Source organism: Pagrus major, chromosome 4 (assembly GCF_040436345.1).
Source record: "Pagrus major chromosome 4, Pma_NU_1.0".
Taxonomy (NCBI): domain Eukaryota; kingdom Metazoa; phylum Chordata; class Actinopteri; order Spariformes; family Sparidae; genus Pagrus; species Pagrus major.
The window spans coordinates 25,991,886-26,007,161 of NC_133218.1; the positions used below are offsets into that span (position 1 = coordinate 25,991,886).

General features: G+C 41.3%; 1 protein-coding gene across 1 annotated transcript; it reads left to right on the forward strand.

The window, feature by feature from the left end:
* Positions 1-237: 237 nt before the first annotated feature.
* Positions 238-14,595, forward strand: fes (FES proto-oncogene, tyrosine kinase). The gene is made up of 18 exons (XM_073463776.1): positions 238-605; positions 1,633-1,806; positions 4,180-4,276; positions 4,393-4,576; positions 5,916-6,053; positions 6,137-6,256; positions 6,428-6,550; positions 8,522-8,717; positions 9,685-9,762; positions 10,806-11,015; positions 11,137-11,259; positions 11,500-11,553; positions 11,745-11,863; positions 11,972-12,066; positions 12,224-12,347; positions 13,835-13,992; positions 14,130-14,252; positions 14,428-14,595. The coding sequence occupies exons 1-18, from the start codon at positions 381-383 to the stop codon at positions 14,568-14,570; spliced, it is 2,484 nt and encodes an 827-aa protein (XP_073319877.1). The 5' UTR covers positions 238-380; the 3' UTR covers positions 14,571-14,595.
* The last annotated feature ends 681 nt before the right edge of the window (positions 14,596-15,276 follow it).

The window sequence follows — 15,276 nt, forward strand, 5'->3', positions numbered from 1 at the left end:
TTTGTAGCATATCAGTAACAAACTAATTTACTTATTGAGAAATTGTACATTACTACAATAATCTGTCTGCAATTTGTTTTGGAGTTATTGTAGCACAAAGGTTGTTCCTAAATTGAAAGCAAATTTACAATTACAAGAACAACCTTGTTCAAACTGACATGAGGAAGTACTGCTCCACATGAAGCTCTGCATTTTTTTTTTTTTTTTCTCACAGGGAAATGAAACTTGTCTGTGGCCACAGAGATATAACTACTCTTGGTCATCAGCAGCTGCCTCAGCTCACGGCTCTGTTTCTGTCCCACTCATGAGAACACAAAGGTGCTCTCAGACTCACTGCTGAAAACAAGTTTCTTGTTGGGGAGGAGAGTTTAAATATTCAGATGGGTTTTGGGGAGGACCTGTGGTGCCCCCAGGCACACACAGCTGTCATGCGGCTGCTGGACTCGGAGCTTCACCTGATGGAGGTTATGAAGAAGTGGATGGGTCAGCGGGCGAAGAGTGAGCGCGAGTTTTCAGTGCAGCTGCATCACATGGCTGCCATAGTGGAGAAACTGGACCGGCCTCAGCTCGGCGCAGGATTGGACTACATCAGCCAGCTCAACAAGGTGAAGTCTTATAGATCACGCTGCACCTGAATCATCACTGCATCATGTTTGATCACCGTTGATTGCAGTGAAAGAAGGTGCGCATGATCACAGTGTGTGACTTAAGTTGATCTGAAATTAGTTTTTAAAATTTAGGTTATAAAAAACAATATGATCACCATGTAAACAATGTATTTGTGTGGCTAACTAAAACAGATTCATGTTCAACCAAATAGACAAACCTTTCCAAATTTATTATTGCAACATAAAGTGCAGGTCGACTGAAATAACTGACGGAATTATGCACTCGTATGGGGTCATAATGGAAAAAGTACTTCCCTAATCAGACGCAACCTTGTGAATTTATGTGTATTTTTTTAGTGCTTTCATTTTCAGAGGTTTATAAACCACACACATTGAACATCTTTGGATAAACAACATATATTGTAAACAACACTCTTCTGACTGCTATGGAGTGATTCTGTGCATTTGGGTGCATAATGATAGTGAAAGAGAAAGAAAGAAAGAAAGAAAGAAAGTAATTAATCAATCAGTAAAATTTGAGCCTATATTTAGTTGGATTACCAAACGCTTTCTCAAATAATTGCGATAAGCAGATAAGCCTACATTCTTAGAATTTGGCATCCAGTCAAAGGAAACATTATGACATACACAGAATTAGGAAGTTTTTTGGGGGCACCAAATATCTACCAATGATTACAAAGGTTGGTTGGTTAGATGGTGAAAAAGAGTTTTGTAAAAGAAAACAAATCCAAATGATGGATAATGGGTGTGGACAACGTGGATAAAGAAACTTTATATTACACCTCATGACTCCACGTGAGGTGAAATATAAAGTTTCTTTTTAGATAACAACTTGATGGCTCTATCCACGCCAAGAACCACTGTATTTCTTTTGGCCCATGTTCTCTCTCAAATTCAATCAAATCAATTGAGTATTGAGACATACTGTTAACAAAGGAACAAACAAAGTCCAGGTTCTCTTAATTGACCTCTCTCCCTAACTTTTCTCCCCCTGTCTTGTCAGTCATGGGGAGTTCTGGTCTCTCAGACCGACTTCCTCAGTCAGGTAATGAAGAAGTGCTCTGAGGATCTGCTGAGTGGTCCGATAAGCAAGCTGACGCTGCTCATCAGAGACAAACAGCAGCTCCGCAAAACCTACTCAGAGCAGTGGAACCTGCTGAAGCAGGAGCTCAGCAAGGTGTGTTGGCTAACACATGTACACACACACACACACACACACACACACACACACACACACACACACCAAACCAATTAACCCTAACCTCAACCTAACCTCAATTCATACCTTACCACAAAACTTAACCATGTTCTCAGAAATTACATTTTGCCACATCAGTCCTGACATGGTCAGTGTCCATGCCAGAAACAGTCCCCGATACATAACAAAAACATGTACACACACACACACACACACACACACACACACACACTCAAATACACCACTACTTAAAGGATTTTAATATCAAGCCAGAATAGCCGTCAGACCTTTGGCAGTTCTAACACTGCTGAAAATTAACTGTTAGCATTGAGGTTTTAATACTGTTCCTCTTTTGATGTCCTTGTCCACTTTTTGTCCCGTAAATTGACACAGTAGGAAAACACGCATAAGCCAAACTAAAAGCTAACAAAAATGTCTTGCATTTATTCTAAGAGAAGTATAGTGTTGGTGTACTGTATGCATGACTGACTACAACTACTGCTTAAACATGGGTGTAACACCAATCTAAAGTATGTACGGGCCTTCATCAAGAAGTTTTTTCTGTAGCTATCATTTCCTGTCTTCCGTTGCCATTTGATACTTTAATGCTAGAATGACAAACATTGTTGAAGCTAATTTCAGTTAGAGGAAGTGGTTGGTTCCTGATTACACATTTGAAGATATTACAAGCTGAATATAAGACTACAGGAACTACTAATTCACAGCCATTTTTAATAATAACCAGTGATTGCACATTTAAACTTGAGGATGTCTGTATACTATTTCTGTTAAATTAATTTCATGTTATCAAATCAGTGAGTAAAGAGGATAGGTCAGTAGTCAAAGTGCCCTATGCATTCTCCAATAAACTACATTCATCTTCTGGTAATGCTATAATCTGTGAAGAATCACCAGGACCTAAGGCTTGTGTCTCGCAGCTAGATTTAGTTGTTAGTCTTGGTGGTGCACAACTCCTCTACTGCAAGCACTCTAAGTAACACAGAAGGTTTGAGGAGTGTTTGTGGGCAAATCGAGTTTGCCAGACAACATCATAATAGCTTTGAAGCGTAGAGAAGTTGTTAACTTCCTGAACATTATGTGGTGACAGCATGTGACCAACATTAAGCATCCAGGCATAAATGACTAGCTAGTGTTAGCAGCACACACGAGTCTACGTCTGTGTGTTATATGTGAGAATCTACCAGGGTGCGGGGTAGCAGGGAAAATGTGGTGAAATGTGATTGATTTGATGTATTCTCTCTATAAGCAAGCGGATTTGATAAACACTGACTCAACATTGTAAACTATTATTTTTAAAAAGCTGTTACATTTCACATGTACATTGACTTTGATAGGCCTTTACTTAAAAACTGCCATCCACACCTCTTTTGTACAAGAGTTTGCTGTTTATTGTCAGTACCTCTACCTCTTTTTTCTGGATGCTTTGGCATTTTTAGAGGAAATTCAACTCACATTCATCAAATTACTATTATGTGCACAAAAAGGTGACAGGTGTCGTGTTCACATATATGGCATTGTTCTTTATGTAGAAGTTACTGCTTTAAGCGGCAAAATGTAACTTCCTGGAGAAAGAAATTTGTCTCATCCCCAGATCATCAAATATTGATGCTTTGGGTTGGTAGCTCGAGATGGGCACCAACCCAAGGCGTCAGTATTTGACAACCTGGGGATGAGACTCCACAATCAATTATTTTTCTCCAGGAAGTTACATTTTTATCTGATAGCTGATTTTCTTGAGTGTATCATCTCGGTGTGCAGATGAACGCTGCAGTGGCAGCTTTATAAATAGACAGTCAAATGAAATGAGGTTCAATAGACTGGAAATAGTGGCTGCAAATGCATTTTGATGCTATCTCAAACTGGAGGCTGCTCTGCACTGTTTTTATTACCCAATTACAGTACATCACGCAAATGATGTGTTCATTTCCAGTGATCCATATTGGGTCGCAGTTTGGCCGTTGAGCTAGCAGTTTGTTTATTTTCACAGACGACTTTGGTTTTCCGTGCATCGCTGTGTGGTTGTACAATAGATAGATTTGATGTTGTGATTGCAACAGAGAAGTGTTTGAACAGATGCTATCGAGCAGACTTTTGAAATATTACCACCAGCAGCATAACAAAGGTCAGATCATTTCCTTATATGTCTTCTGTCATGTATCGTGTTCCTCTGCAGTCAAACATAAAAGGGCCACTGTCCACATCCTGCTTTAAGTTGTGAGTGAGGCAGCTTTTAACCACACAAGTAGCACCTCTGACTAACACTCATCCTTGCACCATATATTTCCCATCTGTTTGTGAACCTGGTGCGTGTATATGTGTGCACTGCTTCAGGTGACCCAGACAGAGCTGGAGAGGCTGAAGAGCAGCTACAGACAGGCTGTGAGAGATGCATCTCAGGCTAAGAGGAAGTACCAGGAGGCACATAAAGGTGGGGAGTCCTGGTGATACTTACTTCTCTAATCAGGATCAGTTTCAGAATGACGGCTAACTTTAAATCGAGTGTTTTTTTCCCATCATGACTTAAAGCTCCTTTTCTGTGTGCAGATAAAGGGCGCGACAAGGTCAAAGAGCGTTACATCAAGGCTTCACTCAAACTCTACGAGCTGCATAATGAGTACGTTCTGTCTGTGCGAGCGGCTCAAGTTTATCATGAGCAGCACTACAGTCAGATCCAGCCCGCCCTGCTCAGTGCTCTGCAGACTCTGCAGCAAGAGATGGTCCTCATACTGTAAGATTTACTGTTTACTGTTTCTGTTCGCTGACCTCAGTTTATACACACGTTTTCCTCTGTTAGATTAAAATCAATTTCTAAACATTTCCCACAAACTGTTAGAGCATTTTGTTTTAATAAATGCCAGAAATAGACTAAACAACTTGCAGATTGATGTATTAATTCTCCATCAGTGTTCTGTTAACAATATGTGGTCATGCATTGAGAGCACCTGACTGATTTGGCAGCTTTTCCTTGTTTGTGCATTCAAGAAAATGTAAATATCCAAAACAAAATGTCAAAATATTGCTTTCATAAATTATGAAGATGAAAATGGGAAGATAATCTGAATTTGGTAGTTCCATTAACAGAGCAGTTTGTAAGATATGGCCAGAGTTTTAGTTTGAAACATTCAAACATTTTTCAACTTTCATCAACCGAGAGAGAAGAAACAAAGTCAAAGTCGTCTATGTACTGTGTTGCAGAGATGTCTACTGAAGATAGCATGCTAACTGGCTAGCCCTCATCCTGTCCCCTAATACAAGTTTGTACTGCAAGAGGCCAGAGTCAGATAGACCACGTAGTTTCAGCTGAGCGATGTAAAAGCGGCAAGTTCTCTATTTGGTCTATTTGTCTTCTTAGTGTACAAGATAAACTTGAAGGTGTCAAGAAAGGATTTTTACACTTATTTTCAATGCTCTTGTTGAGTGTTCTTTTAAATTGTCCTCCTGCTTTTGCTTGTTTGTCAAAGCACTTTGTAAACTCTGTTTTTAAAGGGGCTATATAGATCACTTTTATTATTATATTCATTATTAGTATTATTATTGGCTCATTATTAATCATTATAAAACACTTATTAATGCCTTATTCCGCTTGACCCTATTCTACAACTAGTAGGCCATTAACTAAGAGTTTTCCCTCAATAACCTCAGAATTACTGCTTATTGATAGCGAGTAACAAAGTTGTTTTGATGAATCAGTACGGGCCTTATATGGTGGTGGTACCATTGGAATAGTCATTCTCCCATAATAATTCTTAACACAAAACTACAAGTGTTTATAGTGACCAAATAACTCTAAATGAAGTCTCTGTGACTCATAAAATGTGTCCCACATTCTCAACTGAGGAACCTGTGTGGGTTAATAAATGTCAACCTACTAGTGAATTAGTTATGAGTTAGACAGAATGAATTTGGAGTTATTTGGTGAAATTTTTGGGTTGTGTTTTGGAAAAAAGTGTAAAATGTTCTTTCTTTGTGGTTTGAATGAGGCTAAAACTTGCAAAGATGTTCCTTGAAATCACTGAACATGCATTTTTGTATTATTTTGCTTTGCCCCTCCCTGACCTCTGAACCAGTAAGGAGGTCCTGCAGGAGTATTTTGACATCTCCACTCTCCTCCATCATGAGGTGGTGCGGATCCACAGGGAGATATCTTCTGCTGTAACGGCCATCGATCCTCAAAGCGAGTATGAGAGCTTCATCCACCAGAACAAGTAGGCTGCGCATAAACTTCCCCTCGGATGACAACAGTGCAATCAAGCTGCAGAGCACTGACATTGTGTGTTTGTGTTTGGAGGTCTGTCGGGGAGATTCCTGCCTGTGCAGAGTTTGATTGCAGCCTCCTGGAGGACACCGAGCGACTGAATCCCAGAGAGATTGAACTGAACGACCTCACTCTCGAGACAATACAGCACAAGTGAGAACAAACAACGCAATCTCATCCAGATGACTAAACTCCAATTTCCTTTTTTAATGTTTGAAGTACCTCCTCCTTATTCTCTCTGTTCTTTTTACGCCCTATTTCCTCTGACTGTTTTGCATCAGTTACTTTCTCTCCTCACATTATTCCTCTGTCTTCTTTTCCCAGACTGACTGCGGTGGAGGAGGAGCTGCTGGATCTGGCTCGGACTCTGGGCTCCCAGCAGACCTCGGTGGAGCAGCTGGAGCTGGAGCTGGAGGAAGAGCAGGAAGGTGTGAAGAAGGGCCAGAGGTGAGCTGACCACAGACTAGAATCAGTGATGCTCTGATGTTACATTCAAAGGTTAAAGAGGAGGTTTCACAATAAAAGCACACAGTATTGGGGAGGTGTGAAGTCAAATTACTGCAGTTTGCCTCTGCGGTCAGTCCTTCCCATCAGGAGAGTTCAATGTGCTCTTGGCTGGGCAGCAGCTAATAACCCCTGTGGTCTCAGGAGGCTGTAAGTGCCTTATAAATTATAATACAGCAATATGGTAAGAGTTATGGAGCTTGATTCCCTCATTTGTCTTGGTTGATGAGGCTGTCTGAAGGTGTTAGAGGTTTACAGTCCTGTGGGAGTGATGGAGTCATTAGCATCTCCTGGAGAACAAAAGGGAAACAATGTGTTTATTTGCAAAAATGTGATGCCTTTTAGGAACAGCTGGGGAGCACATATGGTGCTGGTGGTGTTAGAGAGGTGAGTGGAGGTGATTCTGCCCTTTGGTTTGTAACATGTAACACAGAAACATTTTGTAAATTTACAGTGACATGTTGTATGACGATGACCTAGTGCGACCTCCTGTAAGACTGAGTCTGCTCGCTTCTTCCTTCTCACCGTCACTTTGATTTCATTTCAAAGGTTTTCCTTGATAAAGCTTTAACTTAAAGCAGAAATAGACAACCCTGTGGTGTTACTGTTGACCCCAACATGGCTACAGCTAGCGTCCTGGCTACTGTCCAAAGCAAAAAACAACTGTAAGATTCCCAATTTGATCTCAAAACCCTGATCTCAGTGCTGTGAAAAGGCAGAGTAAAAGGCCGGTTGTATTAATAAAAAAGCAGGTTTTGCTACATACTGATCTGGTAGAAAGAACATATGAGTGGGGGAACAGACTTTGTTCTTTGTGTCCACAGTTATTCCAGTTGTTCCACCATTACCTGGGGGAGGTGACTGGGCAAAAAATGCCTCACTGTCTTGGTTGCATATTTGCAGACGTGCTTCCTCTGTGCTGTAAATCCAGTGTCTAATGCCAGTTTAATCCGAGTGATCTTTAAAGGATTGTTTGCAAGCAAAACACGAAACCGTTCCTTACAGTCGATACTTGTCACAAAACCGTGGATCAGAATGTCTTTTTCTGAGCACTTCTCGTCCGCATTGGCTTCAAGATTTTAGACATTTTGGGAAATGTAAGCCTATTTGTTATAGGTGCCAGTTAGTTCTTTGATTACTAAGATCGATACTACTCCTATGTCTGTGTGGTAAATATAAGGCTGCAGCCTGCAGCACGTTAACTAAGACTGGAAACAGGTAAAAACAACTATCCTGACTCAAGTCAAGGGTAACATAACCTGCCTACCAGCACGTCTTCACCAGTTTTTAATGATGGTTATCAAATTACATTGAGTGTTACAGATACTTCTTTATATACACGTTATGCTTTTATGTCAAGATCTTTTTTGTTGCCTTTATTATTTTTATTACACTTTTTGTTTTTATTTTCACCTGTCAAGCACTGCACTATCATTCTTCTTCTTCTTCTTCTTCTTCTGGGGTTGCTGGTTGATTGAATTTGATTTCTCTGTGAACTGTTAATGGTTAATTTGGAAGTGACAGGAGACATGAAAAATGCACAATTTGGGGTTGGGCCGATCAATAATGCTCCCTTACAGGTTAATCCAGCCATGCACTTACTTCCCTGTTCTGTTTAAGCTTGTGTTTATTAACTGTAAGGATCGGGCAAGACTCCTGGGACGTTACTGGTCTTAAATCCAGCACGAAGGCTGACTAAGCTGCCGCTAGCGAAGCCTTCTTATTGATTTGCATTAGTCAATAGGAAGCATCTGCAAACTTATTCGCACAGACAGCCTTTTTATTGACGTCTGTGCGGTCTTCTTCTGTCTATTTGTGTCACTTGTGTTGTTTTATTGACTTTTTCAACCCTTGTGTTACTCACACTGAAAAGGTCCAACTCAAATATGATTTTCCTTCCCTGACTGTGTCCAGGGTTTACCAGTTCAGTAAGAGACATGCGATGGAGGAGTGCCGGCAGCAGGTTGCCTTGTCTCTGGGCGTGAGAGCCAAGCTGGATGTGCAGAGGCTTCTTCTGAAGGAGAAACTGGACCAGCTGGGTTCCAGAGAGCCTCCCTCAGCTCTGAAGCTGGAACCAGACAGCGTCTCACTTTCATCCAACACAAGCATTGTATGTTATCTCTGGCAGAGTCTTTCCTTCCTTTGTCCTTTTTTTTAGCTCATTTAATTATTAGTTCTGTCTGTCAGCCAGGGTTAAAAAAGGGTTTGCCTACTGACTCAGAAAACAAGCCAAGCTGTGAGGAAGAAAAGATATCATGTTGGATCATGGAAAATTTAAACTAGTTTTGGTATGAAGAAGAAAGCGGTGGGTATAAATTCATCAAAACTGTACTTCATGTAAAGCTAACCACAGATGATGACTTCCTAAAGCTGGCTGCATATTGTTTAGCTAAAGCCATTGCTAGCTAAAGAAAAAATTTTAGTGCAATCTCAAATATGACAAAGTTGGAAGTTGTTGCATCTATTTGCAGGAAAATTAAGTTTATTTCCTGCACTTCAGTTTTTCATCTTTGTCTTGTGGACTATGCCAGTCCATTCAATGCAAAGTCAGTGGTGTTAAAGCCAGAGCCAAGTTGAGGGTTTTCATAAACAGGCTATATTTTACTAAAGCGACAATAATTTTAATTTGGTTATCATTTCTTATTTAAGATGAACAGGGTTATTGCTGACCTCCATGGGCCCCCCTAATAGATGGGCCCCAGAGAGCTCTGCTCTGCTCTTTTTCCCCCCTTATTAGCGGCCCTGGTTGTAGAGTCTTGTTTGTTCAAGTTGAGTCCAAAGTCACCGATACTGAAATTAATTATATCCAACTAATATGACCATATGACCAAAGTTTTTTTACTGCAGCTATTCCTGTAACACACCAGCTTCAATGAATAAGTTAACCCATAATCATACCCCTGCTTTATTTACCACAAAACAACCCTTTGTATTTGGTCCTATTTTTTAAATTTCATTTTGATAGTAACTGTCTGGAGATTAACGAGATGAGAGAAGAGAGGACACTTTATGCCAGATGTAGTCAGTTGTTTTCCATTTTATTGACTAACAGGATGTGCTCTGGATCATTTTTTCAGGACCACGGTCAACCCTCTCCCAAACTCCTCATGGACGGGATCAAAAATCTGACTGGCCTTTTCAAACCCAAATGGGAGGTGGGTGACACAATGAATCTCAATCAAGGCCTAATTATTACACACAGACTGGCATCACATTGAACACACTACACAATATCTATTTGTTGCTGGAGGACATTTTAAAAGGAAGGACACTTGTTCCAGTTGAAGGATGCTTCCCCTCCGCACTCTTCCACCTCCCGCCTTTAACTTGAACTGCAGTGCCTGTTTTTGTGCGCTCAAACCTCTCACCACACAACAAACAATTCATCATATTGTGGAGGAAGTGGCAGAGTTCACTCAGGAACATGATCTTTTTTTCTGGGCATTGTGCTCCTGAAGGCATCATTTGACTTATTGAGGTCAGCTTTGTCGGTCAAGTCACTACTTTCAGAATTGTGTCCGACCTGAAACTAAGTTTACTTCTTCAGCAGGCAGTTTACATTTCAATGTTTTATCATTGCTGACAGACACACACACACACACATAGCCAAGATCCAGCTGTACTGCGCATAAACTCTCAACAGGAAAAGGCCTGGTGCAGTCAGTCTTTAAAAGATAAGTTCGACCAAAAGTGGAAATTCAATCATTATCTCATCACCCCCAGGCTGATGGAAAGTCTGGTGAAGTTTTGTAGTCCACAAAACATTTTTGGAGCTTCACAGACAAACAGTGTTGCAGCATTCTCATAAACAACTGAAATAACAGGGTTCTTGTTTTAAACATAAAAAAGATAAATAATGACTGAATTTTCATTGTTTAGGTGTACTTATCCTTTAAGTTTTAAGATGTCTGTATTAAAACGACTGTATTAAAATGACTGTGTGCGTGGTAAGAAATCTTCTTGAGGAAATTAGATTTTCCTATATACTGTATAACACGCTGGACTTGTCTAAATTATGTGCTGCTTTTCTTTTATGTGTGAACCACTTCTCACTAACTCCTTGGAGGCATGGAAGGTGTTTCAGTTAGACTTTAAAATGTAACAGACTCCTCTTTGAAGAATATTCACATAATCTCTGCAGAATCAGTTTAAAATCCATCCTCTACGCTACTGTGCTTTTCTCTCTTCCTGCCTCCAGGTGCTTCCTGTCCTCACCCCTGTGCAGGATGTGGATCGTCCTCTGGGGCAGCAGGACTGGTACCACGGAGCCATTCCCAGACTGGAGGTCCAGCAGCTGCTGAAGAATGACGGAGACTTCTTGGTGAGGAAGAGTCAAGAGAAGCAGGGTTATGTGCTCTCTGTGCAGTGGGATGGAGCCAACAAGCACTTCCTCATTCAGAACACGGATGTAAGTAAATCTGCTCATTGGAACCAAACACAATTTTTTCATTATGTCATCAAGCCTTTCTCCTTCCTGCGTGCATGCACATCATTCACTGCTGCAAATGCTTTTCCATGTGTGTCAGTAGAATCTGTACCGTCTGGATGGAGAGAGCTTCGACAGTATCCCTCAGCTGATCCATCATCTACTATCAACACGACAACACATCACCAAGAGGTCTGACATAGTGCTGAAGAAGCCTGTACTGAAGGTACTGCTGCAACACACACACACACACACACACGCACAGACTCTAAAAATGCCCACTCACTTACTCTTTTTTCTGTATGTAAATGATGCTTTCTCACATTATTCCAGACATTAAATAGACTATTTTAACAGACTAACTGCTGTTGAAGTGTTTTCATAGTCAACACACATGAGCAGATATGCAAATCTGAAATTGCTTTTGACCCATCTATTTTCTCTCATTAATTTTTAACCCCATTAGGACAAGTGGGTCCTTGAACATGACGATATAATCTTGGGACACCTCATTGGACGGGTGGGTAAACTTAACATCTGTTGACAGAAATGAAGAAGTGAAGAGAAAAAATGCTAGAATATCTGAGCCTGTCTTTGCCTCAGATATTTCAAAAGGATGTGAACTGATTACATGTAACTTAGTGGGAAGTTTGGACAAAGGTCAGACAAGATTAAATAACATGACAGCTCTGTTGTGTTCGCACTGCACAGGGTAACTTTGGAGAAGTGTACAATGGCCATCTACGCTCTGATAACACTCCTGTGGCCGTGAAATCCTGTAAAGAGAACTTGGCCCCGGAGCACAAGAGTAAATTCTTGATGGAAGCCAGGTGAGTCCACACACACACACACACACGCACGCACACACACACACACACACACACACACACACACACACACACACACACACACACACACTCCTCTCTTGTGCTGTCCAGAATCTTGAAGCAGTACGACCATCCGAACGTTGTGAGGCTGATCGGCGTGTGCACTCAGAAACAGCCCATCTACATCATCATGGAGCTTATTCGAGGTAAATATGACCTTGCTGGACCTGTATATCTCTCAGCTTGTTTACCCGACAGCTTCACCGTTATTGTACCATTATTGCTTCCCAACTTTGATCCTCCAATATCACTCTATCTACTGTGTGTGTGTATGTTTGTGTTTGTGTCTACACATTTCATAAGGTGGTGATTTTCTAACCTACTTGCGGAATGAAAGTCACAGTCTGACGCCTAAGATGTTGGTCAAAATGACAGAAAATGTAGCGTCTGGCATGGAGTACCTGGAGAGCAAGAAGTGTATCCACAGGTTAGTCAATAAATCGATAAATATGTGTAGACCCTTATAAAGCGAGGGTCTGTTTTGTTTTTCGCAATCCATCGTGCCAGCCTTCAAGCTAAGCGCTGGCATTGAACCAATCAGCGTCCTTTGAGGACCTACTGACAGCTGTGGCCGTGGTTTAGGTGTTGTTCCAACAACAATGGAAGCTCCTCAAGAAGTTAGCGTAGATGCTGCTTTAGCACCTGGAAATTCACTGAATCGGTCAACCGATTTTGGGAAGAACTTGATTTACCAACTGGCTCAGCTGCTGGTAGCGCTCTCCTACTGTTGAGCTGATAGATGGTGATGGACAGACCATTTCCAGCGGCTAAATCACAGCTTGTGCCGTTTACCACCAGCCCTGCCAGAAGTCACTAAGTTATGAGCCACTGGTGATGAAGCATGAATGATACAGGTGATGCAAATCAGCTAACGCACAAGCTATTTTACTGCTCTGCCTAAAGTAACACAACGCTCCATATTAAAAATATATTTCTAGCCTCAAGATTATTGTATTTTTGCATACTGTTTTACAACAAGTGAATGCTTAATTGTTTAAAAAAAAAAACACTGGAAGATATCGAAGACATAACAAACAGCAAATATCATCCTTAGATCAGAGGGCAGAGCACATTACATCCAGATCCCTCCAAACTGTGAGGAGGATCTAAAGCCACCATGAATTTAACACACAGGAACATTTAAAACACAGCAGCACTGTGGGTAAGACAATAACAGCTCTGGCAAGAATTAATTAGTTGAATATTAAAACATGTTAATTTTACATGAAGTATGATGTCGTTTCTACAAGAGTAGCACAAGCTGCAGGCAAATGGATCTCAAAGCATTTACAGTACATAATAAAAAACATAATAAAACATTCACTTCATCTAAACTAAACTGCACTTACCTTGCAACACTTCCCCATATGTTAATGTGACAGTGAAGCAGTCGAAAGAAAATGAGAGAAGATTTCTTAAATAAGTCATCTGTTAGAGGAAGCTGGAAATGGCCTCATGTCAGCCAGTAGAGCAGTGGTTTTGACACATAATGCTATATGACAAACCCTAACAGTTACTTGTTTGTGAAAATACTGTGAATGATGGAACTCAGTTCAGCATTTTCAGTGTTTTCGGGCATCTGCTGTTGAGTGGGGGGTGATGGTGGTGCTGTGGATGATGCCTCAGTGGAGGCTGTGGGTGCTCTGGAGATGACATGACGTTGTGACACCCGGCTCATTACAGGAGCACAGTTTGATTTGCCCAGTGGGGACAGATCAGAGCATGCTGCTGCGGGCTGCGCAGCCTGTAACGCTGCATGTCAAACTGCCTCGCATGCAACACCAGAGACAAGAACGCCTGTTCTTGCTCTCTCCGTTTAATCCTGTCTGTTTCTGCCTCTTTTGCATCCATTTTTCATCAGCCTCTGCATACATCCCTCTTACATCTCTCCCTCTGTCTTGTCTTTTTTCAAAGGGACCTGGCAGCGAGAAACTGTCTGGTTGCAGAGCGTAACGTGGTGAAGATCAGTGACTTCGGGATGTCCCGTCAGCAAGATGATGGCGTGTACTCTACAGAGGGAGGCCTCAGACAGATCCCAGTCAAATGGACGGCTCCTGAAGCCCTGAACTATGGTATGTCACAACTTCCTCTGCCCTGCAGTCACAACCAGAGACATGTTTGCTCTCTCTCTCTGCCAACAGTCAATTAAAAACTGACAAAGCCCAATCCCTGTGCCTTTGTCAATGCTGCCCCCTGGTGGTGTTTTCAGGTCGTTATACCACAGAGAGTGATGTATGGAGCTTTGGTGTTTTACTGTGGGAGACCTTCTCCATGGGAATGACACCCTACACAAGCATGAGCAACCAACAGACACGGGACGAGGTGGAGAGAGGTAAAGACTCATATCAGACCCTCTGAGATAAGTCGTGAATATGTTTGAGTCCATATTTTTGAGACAAATGTTGCTCCTTGATTGTGCTTGATTCTGACGCTGAAGCCTTTATTGAATTCCAGATGTTTCAAAAAATGTCTCATTACTTCTTTTGAACGTCTGTGATGTGTTTCAGGATACCGTATGCCTGCTCCACACTGCTGCCCTGTGGAAATCTCCAGGATTATGAGCAACTGCTGGCAGTACGACCCCAAAAACAGACCTTCTTTCAAGAAACTCCGGGCTGAGCTCAGTACCATATACAATAAAATTGTATAATCCAAGCCTGTGGATTGGACATGAACCGTAGACTAAATGTATTTTTCTGTACTTTTGATTGTTTGTAATTTTTCATTGTTTTTTTCTGACAGAATAGATGTCAAAATCCAGTCTGAACACTGAAACAGATCTCCAGGAGACAGGCAAATTGAAAACCAAATGGAAAACTACTCAAAAATATTGGATGTCTCTTGTTTTGGAAACAAACTTGGAAATGTAAAGAGTTTTGCGAACTTGTCAGGGGACTCGATGGCAGCATTCTGGTTTGTTCCCTTCCTGCCATGTTTGTCTGCTTTTGAGTGCTCCCCCTCCTAAGAACAGACGGTTATCTCCAACACATCTGTCTCCTTTGAGACAGCATATTTTTGTGACACTGTAAACACAACATACTGTACCGTGTGCTATTGCCATCACTGTTGAAATGTATCACCCAGGTCTGTCTTAAGAAAACGACAGAGACGTGTTAAACTGACACATCCTCCTAAAGAGTGTAGAGGCAGCACACACATTCAGTTTGGGCTGGCAAAGTCTTGTGGGATGTTTGTGTCTCTTTTATTGCCTGTTTTATAGGATCCAACTGCCTACAACTGCAGAGTAGCATTACTTTTTTTGATAAAGGACAGGCCTGTTTGCCCTGTCTTTTGACTGTTTTTGCACAGGATGTAAACTTAGAGCAGGTATAATATATATTTGATGAATTAACTAT